General features: G+C 41.3%; 1 protein-coding gene across 1 annotated transcript in view; it reads right to left on the bottom strand.

Annotated features, from left to right (window-relative positions):
• The window catches only part of lama1 (laminin, alpha 1), a 346,216-nt gene that overhangs the window by 188,893 nt on the left and 132,052 nt on the right, over window positions 1-25,271 (bottom strand). Inside the window, exons 11-15 of the mRNA XM_073047634.1 lie at window positions 19,464-19,604; window positions 12,242-12,382; window positions 10,061-10,162; window positions 6,096-6,307; window positions 2,337-2,448 (exon numbers count right to left, since the gene is read on the bottom strand). Coding sequence (XP_072903735.1) covers window positions 2,337-2,448; window positions 6,096-6,307; window positions 10,061-10,162; window positions 12,242-12,382; window positions 19,464-19,604 — 708 coding nt within the window. The remainder of the gene's footprint in view (window positions 1-2,336; window positions 2,449-6,095; window positions 6,308-10,060; window positions 10,163-12,241; window positions 12,383-19,463; window positions 19,605-25,271) is intronic.

Genomic DNA, 25,271 nt, shown 5'->3' with positions numbered 1-25,271 from the left:
CAACCAGAAAAGGCCTGCTTTATTCCTACTCTTTGCCTCCTGCCAATCAGCCAATCTTCTATCCATTCTAGTAGCTTTCTCATAATACCATAGGCTCTTACTTTGTGTGGCATCTTGTCAATGGCCTTCTCAAAATCCAAACAAATAACATCCACCGACTCTCCTTTGTCTATCCTGCCTATGATCTCCTCAAAGAATTCAAACAGATTTGCCAGGCAAGAGTTCTTCTTTTGAAATCCATGCTGGATTTGGCCTATTTTATCATGTGCCTGCAAGTACCCCAAAGCCACATCCTTAACAGTCAAATCTAACATCTTCCCAAACACTGAAGTCAGGCTAACTGGCCTATAATTTCCTTTCTTCTGCTGTCTGCCCTTCTTAAAGAGTGGAGTAGCATTTGCAATTTCCTGTCCTCAGCAGCTGTACCAGAACCTAGTGATTCTTGAAAGACCATTACTAATACCTCCACAATCTCTTCAGATGAGTAGAACATGTGTCAAACTGGGATTCTGCCAGCCTGATACATTCTGAAATAGTCAAAAGAAAGGAGTTTTGAGTCTCATGCTGTGAATAGAGAATAGACAGGACTCAAGTTTTACTATTCATACAATTACTTGAAGATTCCCTTTTAAAATACATACTTCAGAGTGAAATTTCTCCAAATACTAAATAATGAAAAAAAAGTGTCCAAAAAAACCCCCCACCATTTGATAATATTTCCAATAAGATTACTGACAGGCAAAATTCTCACCCCCAGGTGTAAGTGTATTAAGTCGCATGTGCCACAAAAGTCCATTGCATCTATTTTTCAACTGGGTTATTTAAAAAATGAAGCAATTACAAAACTATTGACTTTCTTCAAATCAAAAATTCCTTCTGGCACCTCTTCCTGAGAGGTAAAGAGAAATTTATTGATCAACCTGAATTTAACTGAAATTAATCACTGGCACTGATGGCGCTGGGAGTCTCCGAATGGGTGATACTACCAGTTCCAATGACCACAAGTGGATCCAGAATGTGGATTCTACCACCATCACTGCCGGTTTCTACAACCACAGACACTTTCAAAAGCCTCTAACTTTGGCTCCAGCCTGGACCTTGACCGCCAGCAACTCTAGGCAAAGGCTTTACTTGCTGCTACTGGGCCCCCTTCTTCCCTTCCCCCACCATGACTCTCCAGCCCTGTGTCTCTCAGGCCCCATCATCAGCTCTTGTGTCCTCGGAGCCTCCATCTTCCTCCCACCCTACCTTCACTGAACGCCCCAACCCTCCACTCTCCTCGGACACAATCAGTTCTTCCCCCCTCTGATCCTAGATCTTATCCTTGGCATGTCTTCGCCATTCCCTCTGACCTCCCCCTCCTTGAGGCAGAATGTTTTGGCCCCAGTACGGCCTCATCTTTGTCCCCCTTTGCCCTCACCTCAATGAGCTCCATGCCTGCCACAATGCCGGGCTCTTCTTCTGTCGTCTCCAACTCCGAACCCACTTCCTTGACAAGGACTCCACACTTCGCACTGATGACCTCTTCTTCCACCTTCAACCCTCCTCCTATTCTTGGACACCCTGCTCTGGGTCTTTCCATCTCAAACTGCCGTCTCATCTTCAGCACTCCACTCCCCTCATTGAACCTCACCCCTCTGAATGCACTGCCCTCCACTCTCTCCAGACCAATCCCAACCCTCATCTTCAGCACTCCACTCCCCTCATTGAACCTCACCCCTCTGAATGCACTGCCCTCCACTCTCTCCAGACCAATCCCAACCCTCATCTTCAGCACTCCACTCCCCTCATTGAACCTCACCCCTCTGAATGCACTGCCCTCCACTCTCTCCAGACCAATCCCAACCCTCATCTTCAGCACTCCACTCCCCTCATTGAACCTCACCCCTCTGAATGCACTGCCCTCCACTCTCTCCAGACCAATCCCAACCTATAGACTTCTCTTCTTCCTGTACTGAGCTAATTCCTTTTCAAAGTTCTTACTAAATAAGATGCCACTACATTCTCAGACAGAATCTCCAGAACAGGCAACCAGTTCCCTCAAAATCAAATAGTAAGGAAAACCAATCATTTGAAGAAGATGGGATGAAACCAAGAACTATTTAACAACATCTATGTTGAGAAAAACAGGACATCTATCATTTTCTTGGTTGAGCTATGGGTCTTCTAGTGACTACTCGGGAAGGGAGGAAACCTTTGTACAACTGGGATGAACCCGGAGGTTATGCCAGCAGTGCAAGGCGAAACGCTCTCTGAAATATAACAGGTACTGCTCCTTTCTAGTCTACTTAACTGTGCTGTTTTAAAGATGCAGCTATGAGAATTTTCAGTGTTACCTCACAGGAAATGCCAGTGTAGCCCAGAGGACATTCACAGTATTCAACGTCCACTGCAGGAAGAATGTCGATGGCATTTGGGTTTGCTACGTCCAAGGTGACAGAACTCAACCTGAAACGACAAAGATTGGCATAATTCTCACAATTAACTGTATCAAACAGACAGAGCAGAGTAGCTATGTGTACCTGTGTTTTGGAACAGTTACATTTTTATTAAAATTTAGATGGTTAACCAACAGTACAGCAGCAGCCATCACCACTCTTGCTAGCATTAATTCTGTCAAATTTTATTTTTTGACTGAGTTTCACAAATTTGCACAGTGGGATTTGAACACATCATCTCCGGAACCCTGGTTGACTACTACAACCGCTACACTGCACTGAAGTATGACTTACGATACAACTGATGGTCTGAAGTACAGTAGTAAGGTTGTCAACGTTTTGTAACTCCACTTAGCAGCGCCGTAACTATTTGTTAAATAATACACGTATCCTGAAAGCTTCGCTTGGATTTTGGAAGTCACTGACCATCATTCCAATTGAATTATTTAACTAGAGAGAACACATTTAAAATATTGAGATTTTTAAAGTCATTGAGGGAAGAAGTTAATTAGTTCGTGAGATAACAAGCAGTTAACATATTCATGGCAAAGCTTTGATGTTCATTTTGCATTGGCTAATTCATAAAACTGTCTCGTATGAATTCATCAGTGTGAGCACACCCCATGCTCACTGCTTTGCATCTTACTTAACTCACATAAAATGTACAAGGGAATTCAGCCCAACATGCTTGTGCTAGCCAAGAAGTGTCGCCTGACTTAATCCCACGTTAATCTTTGGGGTCCTCACTACTCCTTTGCTGTGAAAACAGTTTAAAGATTTATTACAGCTTCTGACATTCTCTTCATCTTTCTTTCTTTAAGATGCTTTTAATATCAGTAAAACATAATTGATTTAATAAAGATTTTGCTCAATCAGAGCTCCACAAGGTTCATTCAAGATTATACCTCTTAAAACGGATCAATCGCCTCTGCAGTGGAGGAAGCTATACCTGCTTCTCAGGCTACCCTATTCACATGTTTTGATTCGGTAACTTACAACCTTCTGATATGGACATTGAATTTTCCAATTTCAGATTAAACCACCCCCCCCCCCATATTCAACTCCCATGCACATTCATCTATCCAGCTAATTTTCTTCTCCCTTTGTTCATCGTTCCCTTCCCTTTCTCCACCTCGTTCCATCTGCCCAGTATCCACCCTGCCCCATTTGGTTCCAGCGTTGTCACCTATAGCCTCTGTTCCACCCCTTACACTGACAGTATTTCCTCTTCCCTCCCAATGCTGACCTCAGTGACATACCCCGTCTGTCTCTATAGATGCTGCCTGACCTATTGGCTCTTCCAGCTTTATTTTTATATTTATGTTTTAGATTCCAGCATCTGCAATTTCTTTTACATTCATACCCAGGAGGTGATACTACCAAATGTGCTGGTCGTTACAATTCAGTCCAACAACTATAGCTTCTCATGGTTTTTTACAATTTAATTACTGCATTTTCTAACGACAGAGAAGGAAAACGTCTCAGTCCATCAAGCCGCTGCTGGCTTACAGGGCAATCTCATACCCACTACTTTCCTAAAACCTACTTTTCCCACATTCACATCAGTTCCTTACCGCTCCCACCACTCATTCACTCACAAAGGGCAATTACTGTACCAATCTATACACTTTTGGGAGTAAACAGGAGCAGCTGAGGAAATATGGGGTCACAGGGAGAATGTACAAACTCCACTGACTCAGAGTGATTCAGGACTTGGATGGCAAGATTACGGATGAGCTCTGTATTTGAGGCAAGTAGAACGAAGGATAAACAATTGTTGTTTAGGAATACTCAAGAGGCGGGTGACCACAACAGGCAATCTGAGAAAGTTTAAACTGCAGTTAAGGGAATGAAGTGCAGATAAGAGTAGTGCAAACAAAATGCTGGTCAGGCAGCAGGTAAGGACAAAATGAAAGAATTGGCATTTCGGGCCGAGACCCTTCATCCGGTCCTGCTGGATTCGATGCAGGAAGAATGTTCCTGATGGCTACAGAACCTAGGACCAGTGGTCACAATCCATGGATAATGGAAATGCCAGGTAAGATTAAGGTGAAAGTTCTGCTCCTATAAAGTGGTGAACCTGTAGAATTCTCTACCACAGAAGGCAGTTGAATCCAAATCATTAAATATTAAATAAGATATAGCTTTAAGGGATGGAAGGATCAAGAAAATGAGAAGAAGGTTGGAATAAGGTATTAAATTTGGAAGATCAGCTATGATCATATTGAATAGCAAACTAGGCTTAAAGGATTAAATAGTCTACCACAGCTTAGCATATCATGGTAACCAGACTGCCCTCAGTGCATGCTGTCTACGTTTCGCACTGCTTCTGTACAGCAGTCATCATAAAGACCTCATCCATCTCAGGCGTTCTTTTACCCCCCCCTCTCCTATCAGGCAGAAGACACAAAACTCTAACAGCATGTAGCACCAGGCCGAAGGATAGCTTCTACTCCAAGGTGCTTCTTCTTCTAGGCATATGTGACAACAATAATCCAATTCCAAATTTCTATGTCTGTTTTCTAAGCAGAACAACTGCCAGTAGCCCTTTCAGGCCTGCTCCACTTTAAATAAGATCATGACTGATCCAATCTTGGCTTCAACACCACTTTCCTATTGTCATCCCACAACCATTAAGTTAGAACTTAAATGTCAGACTCGGCCTTGAACGTAAATAATGAATCCATCTCCACAGCTCATTGAAGTAGAAAATTCCAAAGATTTACAACACCTGGAGAGAAGAAATTCCTTATTAATTTTATTTGTAACAGGCAACCCCTGTTCTGAACCATACCTGCTAGTATAAGATAAACCCATGAGGGAAATCAGTCTTTCAGCTTCCATTCTTCAATTCCCTACATAAGCCAATTTCTTTCAATAAGAACACATCTGTTTTATCAAGCCTAATATCCTTTCAATTCAGAAAACAACCTCCAGTGAACTCCCAATGCACTGCTTCAATATGAGCCAATTTATCCTTAAATATAGGGACCAAAATCAAATGTAGCAGTGCAGCTGTGGTCTCACCAGGATCCTTTTAATCCAGTTGCATTAAAATTTCACAACTGGATATCTGGACACACAGACAGCCCAGAAACAGTTTGGGGGGGGAGTGGTCCAGAAAACCATGGCGTAGAGCTAGGTGATCTCATGGCAAGGTACCCATGGAAACCAGCACAAATGGATGATGATGCTGAAGGCCAGAACGTTTACTGAGACAAAGGAATGGGCCAAAGATGGATCCTTTGGTGACCACACAGGTGATGGTGTATGAACATGAAGACATGCCACTGCTGGTCATTTTGAGGCTAAGATTACACAGGAGCAGAAGCAGACAAGCACGTTACAGGAGAATACAGTGACTGAGCAAGGCCAAGACTGCAGAGAGTTTGAGAAGGATAAATTAACTTGGACTCAATCACATAGGACATAATTAATGACATTAGCAAGAACTGATTTAGTATTTTACTGGTCTCAACTTTTGGTTTTGCTCCCTCATTGTTAGATATTCACTATGTGGAACATTGAGATTTTACATTGAACAGCATAGTGGGTGGTGACTCTTCACACTCTGTCCAAAAAAATGTGAGGTATATAGCTGAATGTGTAATACTGTAGCTCTCGAAAGAATTAAATCCACTCTTTGCACATGCTCACCTGTATCGAAGCTCTCTAGCACTGTTGTACTTGGCCCAGATCTGCAGCTGTGTCACATTTGCTAGAATAGTCATCAATCGATCTCGGTCTATTTCATTTTTCGTGTTGAGGTCCACAAAGTTCTCAGGTAGCAAGCGGAGTGCCACTGACTGTTTGTTGTAAGGCTGGAGCAACAAGCCACCAGGACCTGTGCTGAGTGCACGACCATTGCCCTGAGTGAGCAGAACCAGCATTTGTCCGTTTTTAATGATTGAGAGCATTTTCAGTGTCCCTTATTCAGGATAAAGTCAAGATTAAATGAATCATCATGCAATGTAAATAAAGACATTGGAATGAGTGGTACTATATTGTGTTAGGAATGTTTTTAAATCCAATAAAGAAAAACCTGGCACTTTGCACACAAATTGCATAAAAATTGTGATTTTCCTCTCTATCTGCCTGATAAAGCAATATACAGAATACCTCAACTAAGAGCTAAACAATACATTTCATGGCATAAATCAGTGATACAGAACCTGATTCCCATTCCTTTTGAAACCCTTCTGTGACTGTCACTGCCCATGCATCAGCTGGGAACACAGCTATTCACACAGATGCAGGCATTAATGACCTTGTTCTCCATGTGAAGACATTACCTTGACCCGGATGCTGGGGTGGTTATTCCTCTCAATACAGTCATGAAGAGATGAATTCCCAGCAAATAGGTTTGTGTGAACAAGATCAAATGTGCTTTTCACCACTGTGAGTCTCTGAATACAATCTGGGACTGTGATAAATAGAATCAGAAAGTTCCAGAAACACCCAAAATGTCAGGCAGCTTCTGTGAAGAGAATGTTGCCAGCATCTTCTGTTTTTATTTAAAATTTCCATTGTTTGCAATCTTTCAAGATTGAGCCTGTTTGAAGTCCCCGCCAGAGTAGATTTGGTGCCTTTTGTCTGCTTAGTGCTTCTTCCAAGTGCTGTCCAAGAGTCGTTTATCTACTGATAAGTGGTAAATGCCAGGAAGTTCCCTTATCTAGACTAGATCTTGTGTCTGGAGATTTCCAGATATGGAGACAATGCTGGGGAACCAGTCCGGCCCACTCCAAATTGCATATGGCTGGTGGGTCCATCATACCAGTCAAGCAGATTCATCTCCAGGAAAAATATTAAGTTGGATTTTTATGGAAAGGTGTCATTCTGTGAGAACAGCTGCATCAAGCTGCTGCTCGAGTAGTTTGTGGGACAAAGCTCCCACTTTTGCTCCAGATCACCAATGCTTACCTCAGAGTGACTGGATTCACATTTGCCCTGTCAGAATCCTGCACCTAGGTAAAGTCAATATAATGAAAATAATCTCATCAAACCACAGACCAAACTGCTTACGCAGTTAATAACATTGTAGCTCTTGATGAGATTCTTCTCCTGTAATTACTCATGTAATCTAATCAAGCTCCATGTAATCTAATCAAGATCTCAGTCGAATAAATCACAACAGGAAATAATATCAATGTAAGCAATTAATCTCAGAGGTTAGATTACAGATTTGTAAGTGGCCACCATTTGTGATACCTGCTAATTTTAGTTTTCAGTTAGTTCTTTAGCCTCAACCTGCTCCAAATATTTGATACCAAGGTGTTATTTACTAAAATGACTTCCGGCATCAACAGAAGGGATTTTGATAAGATTCATCACAAGGGAGTGTTCCAGGATTAAGCAAGTCTTTATTGTAAACCATTAGCTCAATGAGTCATATGGGTTCATTTAATTCAATATAATTTGGTATATTAATTACCATGGTAATCAAAGGTAGTACATTAATAGTGTTAAACTTCCCTGCTTTATTGCCCATATCTAAGTGTCCTTGACAAGGCTGTAGTCAGTCACCCTCTACGATCACCAATCTGGTGAAGTTACTTTCACTGTATTGTTCAGCAGGGAGGTCCTGGAGTCACAGCATGCGACACTGAATAAACCACACACAGGCAAGCCCTGTGTGGCTTGTGGGGGACCGCAGACAGCTGAGCTTTCTATGCAGCTGCTGCCCTTGTCCTACTTGGTGATGTAGGGTGTGGGTCTGGAGCCAATGTCGAAGATGCCTGGGCTACTAGTGCAATGGAATGGCGATGGGGTAGGCTTCCAATCACGTGATCTGCTTTACCTGATGGTGTTGAGCTTCTTGAGAGTTAACTACTGTCCACATCCAGGCAAGTGGACAGTATTACACTCCTGACCTAGCCATGTAGCTGTTGAAAAGGCTTTTGGGACTTTTCAGGTGAGTCACTCACTGCAGAATACCTAGACATTGAACTGTCTTGGTAATCAGAAAATGCACCTGGTCAGTGATGATGCGTTCTCAGGATGTTGATGGTCAAGGCTGTTGAGTGCAAAGGGAAGATTGATAGACATTTGTTGCAGATGTGTATTGCCTGGAAATTAGGTGGCACAGATGTTAGTTGACACTTATTGGCCTCTCCCTAAACATCTTGCAATAGGCAGCCATGGGAGAACATTCCACATTCCTCCACAATTTCCATCAGCATATGTGCACTACAAGGCTGGGTGCTAGCCCTCTGCTCTACTCGCTTTATACTTATGATTGTGAGGCTTAGCACAATTCCAATGCTATACTTAAGTTTGCCGATGACACCTCTGTCGTTGCTTAATCAAACACTGTAATGGATCAGCATATAGGGAGGGAGATTGAAAATCTGGCTGAGTGGTGCCACAACAAGCTCTCACTCAATGTCAGCAAGACCAAAGAGTTGATTATTGACTTCAGGAGGAGGAAACTGAGATTCATGAACCAGTCCTCATCAGAAGATCAGAGATGGAGAGGGTCAGCAACTTTAAATTCCTCAGTGCTGTTGTTTTAGAGGATCTGTCTTGGGCCCAGCTATTACAAAGAAAGCATGGCGGAACCTCTACTTCCATAAAAATTTGTGAAAATTCAGCATGCAATCTAAAGCTCTGACAAATGTCTATACAAGTGTGGTGGAGAGTATATCAAGTGGTTGCATCACAACCTGGTATGGAAACACCAATGTCCTTGAATGGAAAAGCCTAATAGATACAGCCCAGTCCCTTACGGGTAAAGCCTTCCCCATCGCTGAGCACAGTTACAAGAAATGCTGTCGTAGGAAAGTAGCATCCATCATCAGAGATCCTCACCCCACCTTGCCAGGCCTCTTCTTGCTGCTGCGAAGGTGGTACAGGAGCCTCAGGACTGACAGCACCAGATTCAGGAACGATTATTACCCTTCAACCATCAAGCTTTTTAACCAGAGACAATAATTTCACTCAACTTGCCTCATCACTGAACTGTTCCCACAACCTATGGACTCACTTTCAATGACTCTTCATTTCATGTTCTCAATATTTATTGCTTTCTTGTTTGTATATTTGTTTTTGTTTGTTTAATTTATATATTTTTTTTCTTTTTGTATTTGCAGTGTGTTGTCTTTTGCACATTGATTGCCCTGTTGAGGGCAGTCTTTGATTGATTCGATAGTGCTTCTTGTATTTACTGTGAATGCTCACAAGAAAATGTACCTCAGGGTTGTATGTGGTGACATGTACTTTGTTAATAAGTTTACTTTGAACAATTATCGTTTCTGACCTTAAAATGAATCTTAGATCTTTGATGAAGTGGTGGGCAAGGATTGGGCCATGTAACTATGTCCTGGAGCTGAGATGATTGACTTCTAACAACTATAGCCATTTCTTTTCATGACTGGATCCAGGAAGGAGCTTTCCCCTCTTTAAAATGGCTTCAGTTTAGGTCTGTGATTCCCTGAGTTATCCACCATGAGAAAGAAGTGCAATGAACAGATGTGGACACGAAGTGGCAGAACTTGTTCAGCTATAGACCAGCAATGGAAACTAAGATGAGCATTCCTATGAACCTCTATGATTCTACAAAGAATATGTGAAAAGTGCACAGATTTCCAGCATCACAGTTCGGTATTGGTTTCTGGCATCCTTACCTGAATAATGACACCAATGTTGGAGGTTAGCTCATTACCAACGCCTTCCACTGGAAAATCATTCACCAGAGTAAAGTTCAAGTATCCTCCAAATGCAGTCAGCTGGAAAGGAGACGAATGATGTTCATTTGAGGGCTTCTCCCATGCTATTAATCTCCACAGATTACTTGTGAACAAGAAACTGGCATCAGATTTTGAAGTGCTCTCTTTGCATTTATAAAGTTCTGACTTTTTATAAGACCTCACCAATGACCAGGAAATGCCTGGCGACATTTCCCCTTTCCCAATATCAAGTTTATCTTCAAGAGGCAGTGCTTTATGAAGGCGGCATCTTTCACTAAGGAGCCGCACCATCTGGGACATGTCCTCTTCGTGTTACTCAAATGGGGGAGGAGGTACAAGAACCTGAAGACCCACTTTAAACAATCCTGAAACAGCCTCTTCCCTTCCACATTCAGATGTCTGTACAATCCATGAACCATGTTATTATCTTTTTTCATAATATTTATTTTTTGATAATTTAATAGTAATGTTATGTCTTTGCACTGCACTGCTGCCACAAAACAACGACGATCTAGTTAAATGGTGGAACAAGCTTGATAGTTACAATGGTTGTGGAACGCAGCAGGCCAGGCAGCATCTATAGGAAGAAGTACAGTTGACGTTTTGGGCCGAGACCCTTCGTCAGGACTCCACGAAGGATCTTGGCCCAAAATGTCGACTGTACTTCTTCCTATAGATGCTGCCTGGCTTGTTGCGTTCCACCAGCATTTTGTGTGTGTTGCCTGAATTTCCAGCATCTGCAGATTTCCTTGTGTTTGTGTAGTTACAATGATTATCTACTGAACTATGATTCCAAATAAACTGCTTCAAAAATATTGTTAGTTATATTGAAAAATATTTGTTCACTTTGTCTTCCCAGTCAATTTTTCTTCTTCATCCTGTTCCATCATTAATTGGAGTACAATTAAATTTCAATCCACATTCTTCACTTTCTACCCCATTCTCCCACCACATTGGCTTAAATGTTGCTGCCATAAGGGTGTAAGAAATACAAGGAGGTAGTTCCTCTGATTCCTTGTTCATTCAATAAGCATGGCTGATCTTCTACCTCAGCATAATTTTCCTTGGCAATCCAATACCTCTTGCTTTCTGTAACATTCAACAATCTACTACAGTCTGCATTGAATATGGTCAGTGGCACATCCTCCACTGCTCATGAGCAGGGAATTGTACGATCCACTATCCTCTGGATAAACAACTTTCCTCTCCCATTCTCCCAAACGGCTAACCATTTGAGATTGTCATCTCCGCTTCCGGATCTTCTGCAGGTGTAATATTATCCCTGCACCTTCCCTGTGAAACTCCATTGGAATTTTGTAGATTTGATTGAGGCCACCTCTGATTCTTCTGAAGTCCAGAGAGTTTTCATTCCACTCTGCATAATCTTTCCACATAAGCAAACCTGCATCCAAGGAGCTGACCTGTGAATTTTGATTACACACTCTCTATATTGGAATCATGTCTGTGTGCAGCATTCCAGATAGTTTCACTAGACCCTTTACAAATTCAGTGACATTTTCCTGCTATTCTTTACTCTAGCAATGAAGCCCAACATGTAGTCATTGAGTCATAGAGTAATACAGCAAGGCAACAAGCCCTTTGATCCTATTTATTCATGCTGATCGAGAACCCACCTAAGCTAGTCCAATTAGCCTGCATTTGGCCCGTATCCCTCTGAACCATTCATATCCATTCTTTTAAAGGCTGTTATCGTACCATTATTGTACATTTCATTTGCCCTTTCAATTACTTTCAAAATCAATATATTTAATATTCATGTACAAGGATACCCATGACTAACACTTTTCAATCTCTCAACATTTAACAAATACTCTGCTTTTCTACTTCTTTTACACATTTTTCTTTATTATTTGATATATATACAGGTGAAGCATTTTTGTCTGGACTACAGTGGCTAATAATGCCTCTTCTACTGAATTTCATGCATAAATGGCCATCATCCCTTGTCTAAAAACGTCTCTAAAATTGTCAAGCTATTTATTTTTCATTTTGTTAATAAGATTTTATTGGCCATTTTTTTTCCACAACTTCTTTGGTGTATAATCTCAGAATATCCAATTTCGAACTGAAGGGTTAGAAGCAGAACCATGCCATTACCTTATTACCCATGTAGGATTCTGGAGCTGTCCAGTAGTACAGAACTGGCTGGAGGTTCCTTGTTTCAGTATTGTTGATGAGAAGTTGCAGGCGGCCTACGTCATGAAGTTTAGTCTCTTGCCATCCAGTAACATCCATGATCTTTGAAAGAACAGTACTTCATTAATTTTAGATATCGACATGGTACTTCTATAACAGTAGCATTCATCAATGGGTCAACAATTCCAGTGCATATAAAAGGCATAGCAAATGATAATCATTAATGAATTAGAAGGACGGTCTTTCTTTGCAGAAAATTAGTAAATAAATACCTTACTAATTTGTTGCTTATTAGAATAAATCAACCTTCTATGTGCTTGAAAGGACAAGTGCTTAGAATGTTAGCAGCTTGATTCATACAGCTTTTTTGTACTGATTTGAAGCTAGAATTAAATCAATTTATTTTTACATGCTGGGCCAGTTTTTAAACTAGCTATTGGAGCAGAAATGATAATTAGTGGTTCTCTGTGCTCTGCTTCTTGGGATGGTTGATTATATACATAAAAGTACTTCTGAATATCCAAAGGCAATTCTCCAGAAAACATGGTGAATTTAGAGAAATTGGTTGTGGTCAGTGGACCAATTTGGGAGAAATTGTTTGGAAGACACCAGTTGCAAAATACAAACAGAGGCTTGTTGAATGTTGGGCTGAATTGCTGGAAACCGGCAAGGAAATTCTGCAGGCTCAAGGCAAGTAAGTGTTCTCAACAAAGACCCTCATAAAATCTGGAAACTTCTGCTGCTGTATTCACATTTTAAGGGATCATCTCTGCAATATTAGATCATGACTAACTGTCTTGAAATTGAGAAATCAATATGGAAGGGGGTTCAAAGATCAGAGAACTAAACACCACAAAGCATGCAAGATCTAAATCAGTTATCTTCATTGGATGTTACCAAAGAGAATTTTAAATATCAGCAGATTAGGAACATAACAAAAATGAATAGGAGCAGGCCAGTTGCTCCCTCAGCCTGTTCCACCATTCAAAAGAACCATGACAGATCTAATCTTGGCCTCAACACTAATACTCTGCTCTCTCTACCCATAATCCTTTACCCTCCTGACTTCCAGAGTAATGGTAGGTGCCTGAGGAGTGTTCTAGTACAGAGGGACTCAGGAGTACAAGTACATAGTTTTTTAAAAGTGGTAATCACAGGTAAACAGAGGGATGCAGACCACATTTGGTGTACTAGCCGTCATCAACCAAGACATTTGAGTATAGGACTTAGGATGTTATGTTGCAAATATTGCCACCAGAGTGGAGGTACAGGAGCATTAAGATGCACACTCAACATTTTAGGAACCGCCTCTTCCCCTCTGCCATCAGATTTCTGAACAGCCCATGAATTCATGAACACTACCTCACAATTACTCTCTAAGCTTTTTGTTTTTTTTAAGTTGTAACTTATGGTTTTTTTCCATCTTGTAATATACTACTGTCACAGACAACAATTCTTCTGAAATAAGCCCATGATAATAAACCTGATTTTGATTCTGAAAGTAATGCATTTTCTAGTGAACGCAGTGAGTTTCAAGGGAAATAGAACCACGTGTTCTATCACTACCTCAGTAGGGCAACATTACGATTACTTTGCACTTTAATATACCTTTTTTGTTCTAATATTGTACTTTCTTGTAGAATTCATGTTTTTCTTGTCAATGTTTTGTCTCTGACGCAGTGCTTATAATGCGGAAGCAAGTTTTTCATCATAATTGTACAAACATGTACTTGTGCAGATGACAATAAACTCCACTTTGACAAATGGACAAGACTTTGGTGAAGCCATACCTGGGATAGTGAGTGCAGTTACCCTGTTATGGGAAAGACATCATAAAGTTGGAAATAGTACAAAGAAGGTTCACTAGAGCACTGTCAGGATTGGAGGGCCTGAGTAACATAGGGAAAGGTTGTGCAGACTAGGGCTATATTCCTTGGAATGTAGGAGATCAATTTATAGAGTGTATAAAATCATGAGGGGTGTGGTTGGGGAGAATCCACTCAGTATTTTTCCCAGGGAAAGATAATTAAAATCTAGAACACGTAGGTTTAAGGCGCAAGGGAAAAGATTTTAAAGGGACCTGGTGGGCAACTTGTTCATGCAGAAAGTGTTGGATATATGGCATTAGATGTCATTGGAAGTGATTGAAGTACAACAACAATTCTTAAAAGACAATTGAAATGTACTTGGATAGGAAATGTTCACAGCAAAGGTTCCAAACCTGGTGTCCCCTTTAAATCTTTCCCCTTGCACCGTAAACCTATGTGTGCTAGGTTTTAATTCTCTTTCCCTTGGGAAAAATACTGAGTGGTATTGGTCCATGACATAAAAAAGTTGGTAATCTCTGGCTTAAAGGAGTATGGACCAAAGGTGGGCAAACGGAACTAGCTCAGATTAACATCTTGGTCAATGGGACAAGTTGTGCCAAAGTTTCTGTTTCCATGTGGTATCATTCCACATCTCCGTTGTATTTTAAATTCTACTCATCTCCACTCTGCCTCAACAACCCTCTGGTGAATTCCAAAAAAGTTAGTGCCCTCCAGAAGAAATTCACGCCTATCTCTATCTTAAGCAAGTGTCTTTTTTTTTACAGAAACAATGCCCCCTCCCCCACCGCCCAGATGCACCCACCAAGGAGGCAGCCGCACAGCCTACACCTTCTCACTCAGGGTACAATAAAAACATCCGATCTAACCAGATGCTGCACCGAAGTTTCACAAATGTTATCCATATGTCAAGCTGGATTTGGAGGGTTGCAGATTGCGAGTGTGGGCTGTTCAAAGGCTCACGACTGTGGAGGCGTGTGGCTTGGGCAGAGTGCCCACAGTGTGGGACTGGCATGCAGCTGTACCTGGCGTTTGGGAACCTGCACCCAATGTGCTGCTGGAGCATCAGCAGCCGTTCTCATCGCCCCCTTTGATATCACTGGAACAGTTGGAAACTATTATGGGAGTCCCCTTCTCAAATGCAGCTGCCTAAATTGATAAAGTATAGATGAAGTGCATGGAGAGGAGTGGTTTTCGTGATATGTCCACAACTATCTGTAATTTTTTATGAGTGTGATAGATCAGCTGTCATTCCAAGCTGACGCATTCAGGTAGGATATTTTCTATGGTACATTGATAAAAATTGCTAAGGGTCAAATGGGACAAAATTCTTCAGACTCCTGAGGAAGTAGAGGCACTGGTGAACTTTCTTGACTGTGGCATCAACATGGTTAAGTTAGGACAGGTTAATGTAGACAGTAATGTCCACTCTTAGGAACTTTGAGTTCTCAATCCTCTCGAACTCAGCACCATTGATAGAAACAGGAGCATGTGCACTTCCCCCTTCCTGAAGTCAATATTTTGTTTTTTGTTTTGACATTGAGGGAAAGGTTATCTTGACTCCATCTCCTTGTCATACTTTGACTCAGCGATATCTCAGATATGGCCCCTATGGAATATCATCTGAAAACTTCTAGATGGACTTTGACCAGTTATAGAGAGCAGAGCAACTTTGTACAGCACCAATTTTGAGAATAACCATGATGGGAGTGTTTCTGCTTATCCTTACTGATTGCAGTCAGAAAGTCAAGGATCCAGTTGCAAAGGGAGAAGTTTAGGAATCTGAGATAAGATTGCTTGGAATTATAGTATTGAAGGGTAAACTGTAGAAAATAGTCTAATGTAGGTTTCTTTACTATCCATAGGTGCCAAAGTTGAGTGGGTCAGGGAGATGGCATCTCCCTGTTCTGACAGCGTTGTGAACTTGCCTGGGAGGCTGGAGTTAATGCTTGTCATGATCACCCTCTTGAACGACTTCATGATGGGGAATGTCAGCACCCCCAGATGGTAATCATTAAAGCATATTACCTTCCTATTCTTAGGTACCAAAAAGATAATGGTCTTCTTAAATAAGGTGGAGCCCTCAGAATAAGGTAAGGAAACATTAAACATGTCTATAAATACCATCTACTGATCTGCACGGGATTTTGGGACATGGCCAGGGACCTATTCAGACCAATTCCTTTCTGCAGATTCACTCTCCGGAACACTAATCTTATGGCCACAGTGAGACTATGGATTCAGGTGCACTGGAGGTGCATTGGGTGAGTTGTGACATGCCAATCTCCATCTATTCAAAACATGCATCAAATGAGTTACACTGTTGTTGGCAATTCTGCCCAACTTTGTCTTGTAGTCTGCCTCTGTCTTGTTAGTTACCTGATTTGAAAGCTGCAGTCCTAGACTTCTGCAGGGAATGAATGTCCCAGTTCATCTAAGGTTTGGGAACACTCAGACTATAATCATTGATATACAGTCCTGAACAGACGTATTGATAGTATCTGTGCTGGGTCTTTGAACATTGATGATTACCAATTAATGCAGTTTCATAGAAGCTCATCTATTTCCTCAGACTTGAACTGAGTAACTTATTGTACTGGACCCTCACATTTCATCTTCTGCTTTTTATGTGGGGAGAGGGAGCAGTGCCTGGAAGTGTGTGCAGTGGGCATCGCTGATGGTCGTATAACAATGGTCAAGGGTATTTGGGGTCCTGGTGGGACAACAGATATGCTGATAGAACTTTGTTAAAAAAAACTCTTGAAGTTGGCCTGGTTAAAGTCACTGGCAATGACAAGGAAGGCGTTGTGTTTCAAGGCTGTTGACTAGGGAGTATAGCTTGTTGAGTGCCGGCTTCACACTTTCATGGAGCTGGATGTAGAGTGCCATCAGGAAGTGAATTTCATGGCAGGTAATATGACTGACACTTCACTGCTAGATATTCCAAACTCTGTGAGCAAGGAATCATTCGGACTATCACATCCAAACACCGGGAGGTGTTGATTAGGAAACAAAACCCTTTGCCTCTAACTTTGCCTGAGGATACCATACAACCCATCTGAGGAACTGAGAAGCTCTCAGGTTGTATGTCACCCAACGTGGAGCAGGAGCTTTTGGGAAGCTCACAGACCATTAAGACTACAAGATATAGGAGCAGAATTAGGCCATTTCGTCCATCGAGTCTGCTCTGCCATTTCATTAAGGCTGATCTAATTTTCCTCTCAGCCCCAATCTCCTTCCCATATCCCTTCATGCCCTGACCAATCAAGAATCTATCAAACTCTGCCTTAAATATACATAAAGCCTTGGCCTCCTTGAGCTGCCCGTGGCAAAGAATTCCACAGGTTCACCACTCTCTGGCAAAAGAAATTCCTCATCTCCATTCGAAAAGGACGCCCCTCTATTCTGAGGCTGGGCCCTCTAGTCTTAAGACTCCTCCACCAGAGGAAGCAGGTAGTGGGAGCACAGAGACCAGCAGTCTGACCTGCCACCTCACAAATGACTCATCCCGTCAGCTACTCACTGTTCACATTTACATCAACTCACAAAACCCAAATGGAAGCAATGTGTCCCCACTCCTAGCAGTCATCAAGACTAACAACCTAATAAAGAACAAAGGATGAACTCGAAGTCAGAGGGAGTTCTGCTGCTTAGATGTGGATTTTCCATTCAGGAAATGACTTCAAAGAAATCTGGCTTTAAAAGATTCATCTGTGGCTTCTCCTTGATTGATATATGGTACCCTGCTAGCAGGAGACAACTATGGCATCAGCAAGAGCACAGCAAGCAAATCAATAGGGTTTAAGCTTCAATCAGTTAACAGACATTTTTTTGTAATATCTGAAGCATTTTGAAGTATGTAGATGAGAGGTTAGGCTGAAGGTAGAACACTGTAAACAAACCTTTTAGAATACATTATAAAATTATATCTGAATGCAGAGATATAGTTCAGCAGTAATTAGGACATTAATCAATCTAAGTTGCTCACCCCCCCCCCATTTAAACAAGGTGTGGGATTTTGATTATTGCTTAGAAATTGAACTTCTTGCCAAATCACTGATTGTATATTGATTGCAACTTCTGATAGCCTGCAGTTGATCACCTTACAGAGGAGCAATTTGTAGATTTCCACATTCATGAAGGTGAGTGGATGCTAAAACATTGCTGTCAGTTTTACAAAGTAATGTTTTACTTAAATAACAGAAAAAAGGTTCTAATTCTGGAACAGAGATGTACTTGTTTTTAGTTTGGAATGCTGTAACAAAGGCAGACGTTCATCTTAGCAGAAAGACATACCCAGATTAAATGTTAACTGAATCATAAGAGTCAAGTTCAGTACAGTAATAGACCCTTCAGCCAATCAAACTGAAATTTTTGTTCATCTGCACTCATTCCATTTGCCTGCATGAAGTCCATCCTTCTCTGTCTATCTATTTAATTCTCTGTCTATTTTTCACCCAGAGAGTGGTGGATATGTGGAATGCTCTGCCCCAGAAGGCAGTGGAGGCCAAGTCTCTGGATGCATTCAAGAGAGAGTTCAATAGAGCTCTTATAGATAGCGGGGTCAAGGGATATGGGGAGAGGGCAGGAACAGGGTACTGATTGTGTATGATCAGCCATGATCACAGTGAATGGCGGTGCTGGCTAGAAGGGCCGAATGGCCTACTCCTGCACCTACTGTCTATTGTCTATAAATGCCTGCCTAAATGTCTCTTAAACATAGTAAATTAACTCTGTGTAAAACTACTTAACCTTCCAAGCACCCTTTAAAACTCCTTCCTCTCATCTTGCCATCTTGTCTTCCAGCCATGAGTTAAGTTGCCCCTTCTTGCTCTTTAACGGCCAGGAATTCAATTCATCTTGTGTTATTGACTTGCTTGGTATTTTTATTCTAGGTCTGAGAATGACTGAATGATCTTTATGTGAAATCTCAGTGCTCTGGACAATGACTGAGAAAGCTGCAAGGCAATTTATAGACACAAAAGTGTCATAAAATAAATGTAATTTTCCTCCGTACAGTTTTCACAGTTTAAAAAGAGAGTTAATAGACTGTGTACCCTTACAAAACAAATTTGCAACACAGTCACTGACCACTAGAAGCACCAAACCATTGAAATAACTTCCACTGTAGCTTCAGCTTACTGATCCAGAAGAGCAATGTTTAAAACATCTTTAAATGAAGCAGACTTGAAGTACATCCAGCCCCATTCCACTGTCCTCTGCTACACAAACGAGGCTGGACTAATAAAGGTCTGTATCGTCATTTTTTCCCCAGTATCAATAAGAATACTTTCATATTTCAGTTCTACAAGGACAAATGTAAATGAATAAAGTTCAGTTAACCAATTAAAACTTACCTGGGTAACAGGCCAGGAAATACTTTCACAGACTCCAGACAGTCCAAAGCAGAAACATTCTGTACAGCCTTCTGGATTCCTTTCTTGCAAATTATAGAATCCTGACTTGCACTGGTCACAGTTCTCTCCCTCCACGTTTCTCTGCAATTCAAAAATCCTTTTATTCTATGTCCGGGAATGATGATATACGAAGAATGACTTATACAACACAAGCTTAAAAAAAATCAACATCAGTTCTGACTTCAACAATCAGCAGTGACAGAAGTTGCAAAGTCTCCCAATTTTTAAAACTCCAACCCTTTTGCAAATGAAAGCAAGAATTTTCATTGCCACTTTAACTATTTGTCCCGCTTGGTGGCGCAATAATATCAGCGCCAGACTCCGGAGCGAAAGTTCCCAAGTTCGAGTCCAAGTCGGATTGAGCGTCAAGCTAGCAACTCGGCCTCGTAAGAATAAGGATAGCTTGCTACGGAAACACCGTCATGATGGTGCCCCGATAACTCCACTGCCATGTTAAGGGCTATTCTTCTTTTTTAACTACTTGCTGGACCTGGCTGCTAGCTTTTTATGATTTACATGCTAGAAAGAATGCAGAAGAAATTTGCTAGGATTATTTAAGGATGGAGAACCTTAATTACTTGGAGACAGTGGAGAAACTGGTGATGTTTTCCTTGCAATAAGAGGGAAGTTCAAGACATCTGCATTCTCTTGGTGTCTCCAATGTAAGGAGATAAGATGGAGTTCCCTTTAGTGATGGATCAAGAATCAGGTGAGAGTGCGTGAAGCTAACTGGTAAATGGGCCAAGAGCAGCTTTAAGGATTTCCAGGTTTCCCAAGGGCTCCAACATTTGTAAATCAAATCCTACGTATCACTGCCTGAGTGATAACCATTCAAACAAACTTTTCTTTGGACTGAAGGAGTACACTCATCATCTTCAAAAAGTTGGATTGCTCATATTCCAGGTACAGATACACACAGTGGTCACTTTATTAGGTACCTCCAGTACTTAACAAAGTGGCCACTGAGTATATGGTCATGGTCTTCTGCTGCTAGTTTGACATGTTGTGCGTTCAGAGATGCCCTTCTGCACACCACTGTTATAATGCGTGGGTATTTGAGTTACTGCCACTTTCTTGTCAGCATGAACCAGTCAGCCATTCTCATCTAACCTCTCATTAACAAGGCATTTTTCCCATAGAACTGCTGCTCACTGGATTGGCTGATTAGGTATTTGCATTAATGAACAAGTGTATAGATGTACCTAATAAAGTAGCCACTAAGTGTATAGCTCTGTTGCTGAGATTCTAATGTGGTTTCTTGGCTTAGGAAATAGTATGAACAAGTTGTGAATCCACAACCATTCTCTTCAGAAGGATGTGTACTTTAAGCTTACTGGCACTGTACCATCAGCAGTTACCCACCTAGTCACGCACCATTATATTGCCGATCTTTCATCGTCATGGTGTCTAAAGCCTAGAACACACTCTCCCAGAATATATTCCTGTCCCTTCACTAGAAGCCTGCTGTGGTTAGGGAAGTGACTCAAGCCCAACTCCTCGCAAACATACGTTCGCCTCTCCAGCATTGCCCACAAATGAATAGTTATGTGCCTCCACAAGTAAGGTCAAGCCCAAGAATGTGACGACGCTTTATGTGAGAGGGTGTTGCAGAACATAAGAATTTATTTTTGATATAGTAGTAGATATGAAATGGAAGCAGGAGTCATTAACCTGCTCTACCATTGAGTTCTTGCAGAAGGGAAGAGAGACACTAGGGATGGCAGATGTTAGAATCCGGAACAGCCATCTGCTGAGAGAACTCAGCAGGCTGAGCAGCAACTCGGGGGGAATGAACAAATTGTCAACATTTTGGTTCGAACTCCTTCATTGGGACTGGGAGTGGAGAGGAGCGATGGTCAGTATAAAGAGGAGGGGTGTGACTAGGAGCCCTCGGTGATTGGTGAACTAGGGTAGGGAGCAAGATGATTGGCAGGTGATGCCAGCTAGGAGTGGGGAGAGTGGTAGAATTGGGAGATGCAGCCATGTGGATTACAGATGGAGGCAGATGAGGAGAAAAAAACCAAGAGACAGTTGGAGCAAAGTCAGAGCGAGGTAAGGTGAAGATTGTGGAGTCTGCTGCTCGAGGCTCTTGTTCAATCCCAGACGGCAGCTCTATCCTCAGCTCATTGATTCCATTATTATTGCAAAATTTATCACGACCAGTCATGAATATATTCAATGACTGAACATCCATAACCTTGTTGTGCAGACAATTCCAAAGATTCACAAACAACTGAGTGAAGAACTTCATCATCTCTCAACCCAGAGCCAATATGCCCCTAAGTTCTAGACCAGTGGTTCCCAATGGGGGCATGGTTATATATCCTAAGGGGGCGTTAGGGGAAATAGAAGTCGGGGGCATTCAAGTTTCTTGAGGGGGTGGTAAGCAGCACCCTAACTTGAGTCACAAGACCTGACAGACCATTAGCAGAGCAGAAACTTCCAAAAACAAGGATGAGCACTGGAACACAATAAGAAGCATAACTCTGCAGGCTGTGAGCATTCATCTCACAACACGTCTGATACTTGCCAACCTCATCCAAACTTAACAAACAAACAGAAATTATTGGGGATACATCGATTAGCAACCAGGGTGCCCAACAGTTCCCCTTGACGAGGTCATGCAATTTAACAGTTAGTAAGTCAAGTACACCCTCTCAACTTTCTCTACAATTCTGTGGAAAACAGGTCACGTAATGATACAGCGCTGGCTGGAACCAAACGGTGAAATAGAGCCAATCGGTGAACCTGCCGACCCCAAGGATTCCTCTTGAAGTGTTCAAAGCAACCTCAAATAAATATGAGCGGTCAAAAACTATCTTTGGGGATTATGAGACTTTACATGATTGGTTAATCACACTAACTGGAATAGTATAAAGGTAGACTGCCGAACACCAGCTCTAGCCCAATTTACATTAAGATTCCAGTCTGAATCCTTGTCGTGATCATCTTCATCTTCGCCTCGCCATTGCTTTGCGTACCGCTACATCGTTCCACCATGTCAACTCGCTGCCATCATCAACATCCAATAGGCACTCCCAGTTTGCGTTAATTTTTCAGTTACATTTAAACCTATTAATGATGGATAAATATGTATGGTGCAAGCTCTAAGAGTCTGCAGCTGATGAAGCCCTGAATTCTAATTCTGCTGAGAAATAGAAACTACAGAAAGTGCAAACAGAAAATGTTATGCACCTGGTGTATGGTTTTATTCCATTCCTGTCAGATCAACGACGCCTTATGTGTCTTATTTGTAATACTGTACAGTCTAATGAAGTCATGAAACCATCAAGATTGCAGGAATATTTCCATAAAAGACATTCTGAAAAGGCTACTAATGGTATTACTCAGTTCCAGAAGATGAAATAAATATGAAAAACATTGCACATGTGAGTCATTTGCCAAGAAAGCAAAAAATGACCTTAATAGTGGTTTCAAGGCTTCTTACAACATTTCCAAAATGATAGCAAAGTGTGGAAAACTCTGACAATTGGTGAAAGATTAATAATGCCTGTGCTCACCACTGTTCTCAAAATGGATTCTAGTATTTTTAAATCAATTCCTCTGAGTGGTAACTCCATAGCGAAATGGAGTGAAGACAAGACGTATTGACGAAATGAGTGAAGAGATTGAGTATGCACTGAGCTACAAAAAGCAGAATTTGGGATACAACTGGATAAGTCAATTGTCTGAAACAGTGAGGCATTGCTAATGGTGTATGTATGGTTTATCAATAATGAAAAAGTTTATGAAGAGATTCTCTTTTGTAAAAAGTTAAAAAGAAATATCGACAGTGAAGCAATCTATGACAAGCTCAAAATGTATATTGAGGATAGAAATATTCCAATTAGGAACATGATTTCTTGTACAACAGATGAACACCATATACAACAGGTCACCATGCTGGTTTAGTGGCATTTATGATAAAAGAGATCCCAAGTCTGTTTGAATCGATTGTGTAATTCATCATCAACATCTCTCAGCCAAAAACCTCAGCCAGCAAATTTTTTCAAGCATGACTGTTATAATGTCTGCTGTCATCAAAATTAAAGCACATCCATTAAATAGCAGAATATTTTGCCAGTTATGCCAAAATAATGATAGAACATAGAAAATATACAGCACAATACAGGCCCTTCGACCCACAAAGCTGTGCCGAACATGTCCCTACCTTAGAACTACCCTGGCTTTACCCATAGCCCTCTGTTTTTCTAAGCTCCATGTAGCCATCTCTTAAAAGACCATATTGTTTCCACCTCCACCGACGCCGCCAGCAGCCCATTCCACGCACTCACCACTCTCTGCGTAAAAAACTTACCCCTGACATCTCCTCTGTACCTACTTCCAAACACCTTAAAACTGTACCCTCTCGTGCTAGCCATTTCAGCCCTGGGGAAAAGCCTTTGACTATCCACACGATCAATGCCTCTCATCTTATACACCTCTATCAGATCACCTCTCATCCTCCATTGCTCCAAGGAGAAAAGGCCGAGTTCACTCAACCTATTCTCATAAGGCACGTTCCCCAATCCAGGCAACATCCTTCTAAATCTCCTCTGCACCCTTTCTATGGTTTCCACGTCCTTCCTATAGTGAGGTGACCAGAACTGAGCACAGTACTCCAAGTGTGGTCTGACTAGGGTCCTATATAGCTGCAACATTACCTCTTGGCTTTTAAACTCAATCCCATGACTGATGAAGGCCAATACACCATATGCCTTCTTAACCACAGAGTCAACCTGCACAGCAGCTTTGAGTGTCCTATGGACTCGGACCCCAAGATCCCTCTGATCCTCCACACTGCCAAGAGTCTTACCATTAATGCTATATTCTTTATCAATCTTTTTTATTACATTTCAAATAGATAAATATAGCAATGATAGTGATATAAAGAGATCAGGATTACATGAATAACGGTTAACGTATACATAAACAGACACCAAGTAACATGTGTAATCTAAGCCTCCCAATCTCTTAGTAACTAAACATGAAAAAGATTCAAAGAAAAAAGATTTTTACAAGAAAAAAAACCCTAAACTAACAAAAAAAAAACAAGAATAAAAACAAAACAAAAGCTGGGCTGCCATGTTTCATCAGTTAAAAATCATCATTTGTCATTAACTCCGCTCCTCTATACACCAACAAAAAGTTATTGAGAAGGATTTGGAAAAGGTCAGCTTACATCATATGAAAATGTTGAATAAGTGGTCTCCAATTTTCTTCAAATTTAACCGAAGGGTCGATAGTGCCACTCCTAATTTTTTCCAAGTTTAAGCATGTTATAGTTTGGGAAAACCGTTGAAATGTTATAGGGGGATTAGAATCTTTCCATTTAAATAAAATGGATCCTCTGGCTATTAATGTAACAAATGCAATCGAACGGCAAGCTGAAGAGGATAATTGACTAGAGTCTATCACTGGTAATCCAAAAATTGCAGTAAATGGATGGGGCTGTAAGTCAATACGCAGAACTGCTGAAATAATATCAAAAATATCTTTCCAATATTTTTCCAAAAGAGGACAAGACCAAGACATATGTGTCAAAGAAGCTACCTCAGACTTACATCTGCAGTCACTGAAGAGCCAAACTACTCTTCATTGCACTTCCATCCTCCTACCTTGTTGAAAGAGGCTTCAGTGCAGTGAACCACATCCTCACAAAAAACAGAAACCACTTGAACATAGGTTCAAGTTGTGTAGCAAAAGCCTTACATTCCCAGACATAACAAATATTTTGACTCTTGCTGA

The sequence above is a fragment of the Hemitrygon akajei genome, chromosome 1, assembly GCF_048418815.1.
Source record: "Hemitrygon akajei chromosome 1, sHemAka1.3, whole genome shotgun sequence".
Classification (NCBI taxonomy): Eukaryota; Metazoa; Chordata; class Chondrichthyes; order Myliobatiformes; family Dasyatidae; genus Hemitrygon; species Hemitrygon akajei.
The sequence above is the reverse complement of the archived record's forward strand: the minus strand, read 5'-3'. Positions and strand labels throughout refer to the sequence as shown.